This window comes from Salvelinus alpinus, chromosome 1 (genome assembly GCF_045679555.1).
Source record: "Salvelinus alpinus chromosome 1, SLU_Salpinus.1, whole genome shotgun sequence".
Lineage (NCBI taxonomy): Eukaryota > Metazoa > Chordata > Actinopteri > Salmoniformes > Salmonidae > Salvelinus > Salvelinus alpinus.
In genome coordinates, this window is record NC_092086.1 from 17,426,712 (window position 1) to 17,433,228 (window position 6,517).

Here is a 6,517-nt window from a genome sequence, read left to right on the forward strand (position 1 = left end):
ATTCAACAAGTTTGTAGAATCACAAGATTGATGTAATCACTGCAGGCAAAGAATATGGGACCAAATACTACTACTATTTTGTCCAAATATTTGGTACTTCTTCAAATGGGAGAACTAGATACATGAAGTGCCATCATTTCTAAACGGTCAAACAGCAATTTATGAATACCCTCAAATAAAAAGTGACATTCTGTACTGTCGCCTAATATCAAACATTAATATCAAACATCTCAAATCCAAAATGCTGGAGCACCACATTTTTAACAGTAAGCTTCACTGTCCAAACACATATGGTGAGGACTATGTGTGCCTGGTAAACACATGTGGATCTGGTGAACAGTTATCACTTGTTGACCAAATACAACAATACGGACCTCAGAGTCTCCAGTTTACAGTGGGGATTCCCCAGTCCAGCAGAGAGGAGCTTCACTCCTGAATCGTTCAGGTCATTGTTACTCATATCCAGCTCTCTCAGGTGTGAGGAGTTTGAACTGAGAGCTGAGAGCAACACTTCACAGGACGTGTCTGTGAGTTTACAGCCAGTGAGTCTGTCAATACAGAGTAAAAACAATGACAGACAGGTTGTATTAAAATGTTACGCTTAGCTTTCCCTGCTCACACTGTTTGCCGTGAACGAATAATGTGTAACGCCGTGCATACATGGCTCAATGCTACAACTTTTCTGATCCGTTTGTATTATAGTTTGTAAAAGTTTTCAGCTGATAGAAAGTTTAGTCAGCCAATGAAAATGCTGTTGTTCCTACATACAGTAAAGTTTGGTCTGAGGGATAGTCACATGAGTACTTACAGAGCCAGTCAGCCAATGAAAATGCTGCTGTAACTACAATTTATTCTGGTATGCGATATTTACATGAATACTTACAGAGCTTTCCTGCAGTGCCTCACAGCTGGGAGCAGTCTCCTACGACCCTCCTGTGATGTCTTGTATTCCTTCAGGTCAAACACATCCAGAACCTCCTCTGATATCTGCAGCATGTAGGCCAACGCTGAACAGTGAGCAAGTGTGAGGTTTTTGGATCTGTCCTCTGACCTCAAGTACTCTTGGATTTCCTCCTGTACTGAATGGTCTTTCATCTCTATCAGACAGTGGAAGAGATTGATGCACCTCTCAGGGGAGATGTTCTTCCTCTGCATCACCTTAAGGGATCGGATCGTTTTCTGGACGCTCTCTGGACTGCTTTCTGTCTGTGTCACCAGACCTCGTAGGAGTTTCTGATTGGACTCCAGTGACATGCCATGAAGGAAGCGGACAAAAAGGTCCAGGTGTCCATTCTTACTCTCCAAGGCTTTATCCACAGCACTCTTCAGCAGGTCATGCAAGGTTAGCTCTTCAGACGCGGCTCTAGACTTTCTCTTGAGGAAGGGCTTCAGTTCATCCATGTTCTTGGTTGTGTAACAATGGTACATGTAGACAGCTGAGAGAAACTCCTGAATGCTCAGATGAATAAAGCAGTACACCACTCTCTGAAATAACACAGACTCTTCTTTAAAGATTTGTGTGCACAATCCTGAGTACACTGAGGCTTCTTTGACATCAATGCCACACTCTTTCAGGTCTTCTTCATAGAACATGAGATTACCCTTCTCCAGATTCTCAAATGCCAGCTTACCCAGCTTTAGAAGAATTTCCTTATCTGACTCCATGAGCTCCTCTTGATCCATCTCATCTCTTCCATGATACTTCTGGTTCTTCAGGCTGGTCTGAATGAGCAGGAAGTGTATGGACATCTCAGTCAGAGTCGTGGGCATCTCTCTCCTCTTGTCTATACTCAATATGTGTTCAAGGACTATTGCAGAAATCCAACAGAAGACTGGAATGTGGCACATAATGTGGAGGCTCCTTGATGTCTTTATGTGTGAGATGATTCTGCTGGCCAGGTCCTCATCACTGAATCTCTTCCTGAAGTACTCCTCCTTCTGTGGGTCATTGAACCCTCGTACCTCTGTCACCTGGTCAACACACCCTGAAGGGATCTGATTGGCTGCTGCAGGTCGAGTAGTTATCCAGAGGAGAGCAGAGGGAAGCAGATTTCCCTTGATGAGGTTTGTCAGCAGAACATCAACAGACGATGCCTGTGTGACATCAGACATCATTTCAATATGCTGGAAATCCAATGGAAATCTGCTTTCATCCAAACCATCCAAGATGAACATAGCTTTACAGGCAGTGAGTTTATTTGCATTGCCTATGTCTAGTTCTGTGTGGAACACATTTAAAAGTCTGAGAAGACTGTACTGGAGATCTTTGATCAAGTTCAGCTCCCGGAAAGGAAGCAGAAATATGATATTGACATCTTGGTTTGCCTTCCCTTCAGCCCAGTCTAGGATGAACTTCTGCACAGAGACAGTTTTTCCGATGCCAGCGACGCCCTTCGTCAGCACGGTTCTGATGCTTCTCTCTTGGCCAGGTAAGGGTTTAAAGATGTCATTGCAGTGGATTGCTGTGTCATGTGAGGTTGGTGTCCTGGATGCTGTCTCTAGCTGCCACACCTCATGTTCATTGTTAACCCCTTCACTCTCTCCTTCTGTGATGTAGAGCTCTGTGTAAATCCTGTTGAGGGGAGTTTGATTCCCTGCTTTTTCCATACCTTCTATCACACATTCATACCTCCTTGTCAGACTGTCTTTGTGGTTTACTATGGCTCTCTGCAGGCTGTCATCCACTACAAGGGAAGTGTAAAAGGACGTGTATCAGACACATTCATTGACAGGATGAAAAGTGGGCCTTCACAACTACAGTAACTTATATTATCTCTATTATTGTAGTTAACTACATTTAAATCATATTGAGGTATTGACTTGTCTCTAAGTGGTATTACTGTTTTCAGAGCCTCTTGCATCATTGGGTTCACTCAGGTGCTGTAGTACAGGACGTGTTCTGGATCTCTTTCTACACTGAGGACAGTCATAGTCTCCCGAAGGAGCAGGTTTCTCCCAGTATCTGGTGATGCACTGTCTGCAGAACCTGTGTCCACAGGTGATAGAGACTGGATCCCTCTGCACCTGCTCACACACTGCACACCTGGACTGATCCTCTGGCAGAGAGCTGAAAGAACATTATAAAAACATAGACATTGTGATCCTTCACTGCTATTTCTCAAATAATGTAGATATTAATACTGAACCTCTAACAGAGTAGACCATCCACTACAGAGATAAAGGAGAGAGAGATACTGATCCTCTAACAGAGTAGACCATCCACTACAGAGATAAAAGAGAGAGAGATACTGATCCTCTAACAGAGTAGACCATCCACTACAGAGATAAAAGAGAGAGAGATACTGATCCTCTAACAGAGTAGAACATCCACTACAGAGATAAAGGAGAGAGAGAGATACTGATCCTCTAACAGAGTAGACCATCCACTACAGAGATAAAGGAGAGAGAGAGATACTGATCCTCTAACAGAGTAGACCATCCACTACAGAGATAAAAGAGAGAGAGATACTGATCCTCTAACAGAGTAGACCATCCACTACAGAGATAAAGGAGAGAGAGATACTGATCCTCTAACAGAGTAGACCATCCACTACAGAGATAAAGGAGAGAGAGAGATACTGATCCTCTAACAGAGTAGACCATCCACTACAGAGATAAAGGAGAGAGAGAGATACTGATCCTCTAACAGAGTAGACCATCCACTACAGAGATAAAAGAGAGAGAGAGATACTGATCCTCTAACAGAGTAGACCATCCACTACAGAGATAAAGGAGAGAGAGATACTGATCCTCGAACAGAGTAGACCATCCACTACAGAGATAAAGGAGAGAGAGATACTGATCCTCTAACAGAGTAGAACATCCACTACAGAGATAAAGGAGAGAGAGATACTGATCCTCTAACAGAGTAGAACATCCACTACAGAGATAAAGGAGAGAGAGATACTGATCCTCTAACAGAGTAGACCATCCACTACAGAGATAAAGGAGAGAGAGATACTGATCCTCTAACAGAGTAGACCATCCACTACAGAGAAAAAAGAGAGAGACTTGCATATCTTAATACTGATCCTTTGGCAGAACAGACAGACAGACAGACAGACAGACAGACAGACAGACAGACAGACAGACAGACAGACAGACAGACAGACAGACAGACAGACAGACAGACAGACAGACAGACAGACAGACAGACAGGTAATACTGATCCTCTGGAAGAACTATAAGAAAGTTGAGTGATGTTTAGAGTCATACAGTATTAATCAGGACCTTAGTGATGTTTAGAGTCATACAGTATTAATCAGGACCTTAGTGATGTTTGTAGTTATACAGTATTAATCAGGACCTTAGTGATGTTTAGAGTCATACAGTATGAATCAGGACCTTAGTGATGTTTAGAGTCATACAGTGTGAATCAGGACCTTAGTGATGTTTAGAGTCATACAGTATGAATCAGGACCTTAGTGATGTTTAGAGTCATACAGTATGAATCAGGACCTTAGTGATGTTTGGAGTCATACAGTATGAATCAGGACCTTAATGATGTTTGGAGTCATACAGTATGAATCAGGACCTTAGTGATGTTTAGAGTCATACAGTATGAATCAGGACCTTAGTGATGTTTGGAGTCATACAGTATGAATCAGGACCTTAATGATGTTTGGAGTCATACAGTATGAATCAGGACCTTAATGATGTTTGGAGTCATACAGTATGAATCAGGACCTTAGTGATGTTTAGAGTCATACAGTATGAATCAGGACCTTAGTGATGTTTAGAGTCATACAGTATGAATCAGGACCTTAGTGATGTTTGGAGTCATACAGTATTAATCAGGACCTTAGTGATGTTTGGAGTCATACAGTATGAATCAGGACCTTAGTGATGTTTGGAGTCATACAGTATGAATCAGGACCTTAGTGATGTTTGGAGTCATACAGTATGAATCAGGACCTTAGTGATGTTTGGAGTCATACAGTATGAATCAGGACCTTAGTGATGTTTGGAGTCATACAGTGTGAATCAGGACCTTAGTGATGTTTGGAGTCATACAGTGTGAATCAGGACCTTAGTGATGTTTGGAGTCATACAGTATGAATCAGGACCTTGGTGATGTTTGGAGTCATACAGTATGAATCAGGACCTTAGTGATGTTTGGAGTCATACAGTATGAATCAGGACCTTGGTGATGTTTGGAGTCATACAGTATGAATCAGGACCTTAGTGATGTTTGGAGTCATACAGTATGAATCAGGACCTTAGTGATGTTTAGAGTCATACAGTATGAATCAGGACCTTAGTGATGTTTAGAGTCATACAGTATTAATCAAGACCTTAGTGATGTTTGTAGTCATACAGTGTGAATCAGGACCTTAGTGATGTTTGTAGTCATACAGTATGAATCAGGACCTTAGTGATGTTTAGAGTCATACAGTATGAATCAGGACCTTAGTGATGTTTGGAGTCATACAGTATGAATCAGGACCTTGACATTTACAGTAGATGTACCTCCAGTAACACCATGAATGTTTTAATGATCAGAATGGAACAAAGAACTAGATTGATTTGTAGATGGGTTTGTTAATCCATGGAAATATCTTCATGATAAATGACAATCTTGACTTTTCAGTTCTTACCATGTGTAACGGATGTGAAATGGCTAGCTAGTTAGCGGGTACGCGCTACTAGCATTTCAATCAGTTACGTCACTTGCTCTGAGACTTAAGTAGGGTTGCCCCTTGCTCTGCAAGGGCCGCGGCCTTTGTGGAGTGATGGGTAACGATGCTTCGTGGGCGACCGTTGATGTGTGCAGAGGGTCCCTGGTTCGCGCCCGTGTCGGGGCGAGGGGACGACGTAAAGTTATACTGTTACATTGATGCTGTTGACCCGGATCACTGGTTGCTGCGGAAAAGGAGGAGGTTGAAAGGGGGGTGAGTGTAACGGATGTGAAATGGCTAGCTAGTTAGCGGGTACGCGCTACTAGCATTTCAATCAGTTACGTCACTTGCTCTGAGACTTAAGTAGGGTTGCCCCTTGCTTTGCAAGGGCCGCGGCTTTTGTGGAGCGATGGGTAACGACGCTTCGTGGGCGACTGTTGTTGATGTGTGCAGAGGGTCCCTGGTTCGCGCCCGTGTCGGGGCGAGGGGACGTACTAAAGTTATACTGTTACACATGGATCAGTTGTATAATCAATATCAGTTGTAAAATCAATATCTGTGAGAGGAATCCATCAAGTAGTAGTAGTAGGAAGTAGTGGTGGTAGTAGTAGTAGTAGTAGTAGTAGTAGGAATTGGTAGTAGTAGTAGTGGTGGTAGTAGTAGTAGTAGTAGTAGGAATTGTCTCCCGGGTGGCGCAGTGGTCTAGGGCACTGCATCGCAGTGCTAGCTGCGCCACCAGAGTCTCTGGGTTCGCGCCCAGGCTCTGTCGCAGCCGGCCGCAACCGGGAGATCCGTGGGGCGACGCACAATTGGCATAGCGTCGTCCGGGTTAGGGAGGGTTTGGCCGGTAGGAAGGGTTTGGCCGGTCCTTGTCTCAGTATGTAAAAATGTAATAAAAA

The 6,517-nt window shown here is 43.4% G+C and overlaps 1 protein-coding gene across 6 annotated transcripts in view; it reads right to left on the reverse strand.

Moving 5' to 3' along the window:
- The window catches only part of LOC139571184 (NLR family CARD domain-containing protein 3-like), a 61,211-nt gene that overhangs the window by 36,752 nt on the left and 17,942 nt on the right, over positions 1-6,517 (reverse strand). For all 6 annotated transcript variants that reach the window (XR_011674260.1, XM_071393964.1, XM_071394136.1 and 3 more), the window contains exons 5-7: positions 2,841-3,067; positions 884-2,684; positions 375-548 (exon numbers count right to left, since the gene is read on the reverse strand). Coding sequence is in view for 5 of the 6 variants with exons in the window: in XM_071393964.1 (XP_071250065.1) it covers positions 375-548; positions 884-2,684; positions 2,841-3,067 (2,202 nt within the window). In the remaining variant the exon portion in view is untranslated. The remainder of the gene's footprint in view (positions 1-374; positions 549-883; positions 2,685-2,840; positions 3,068-6,517) is intronic.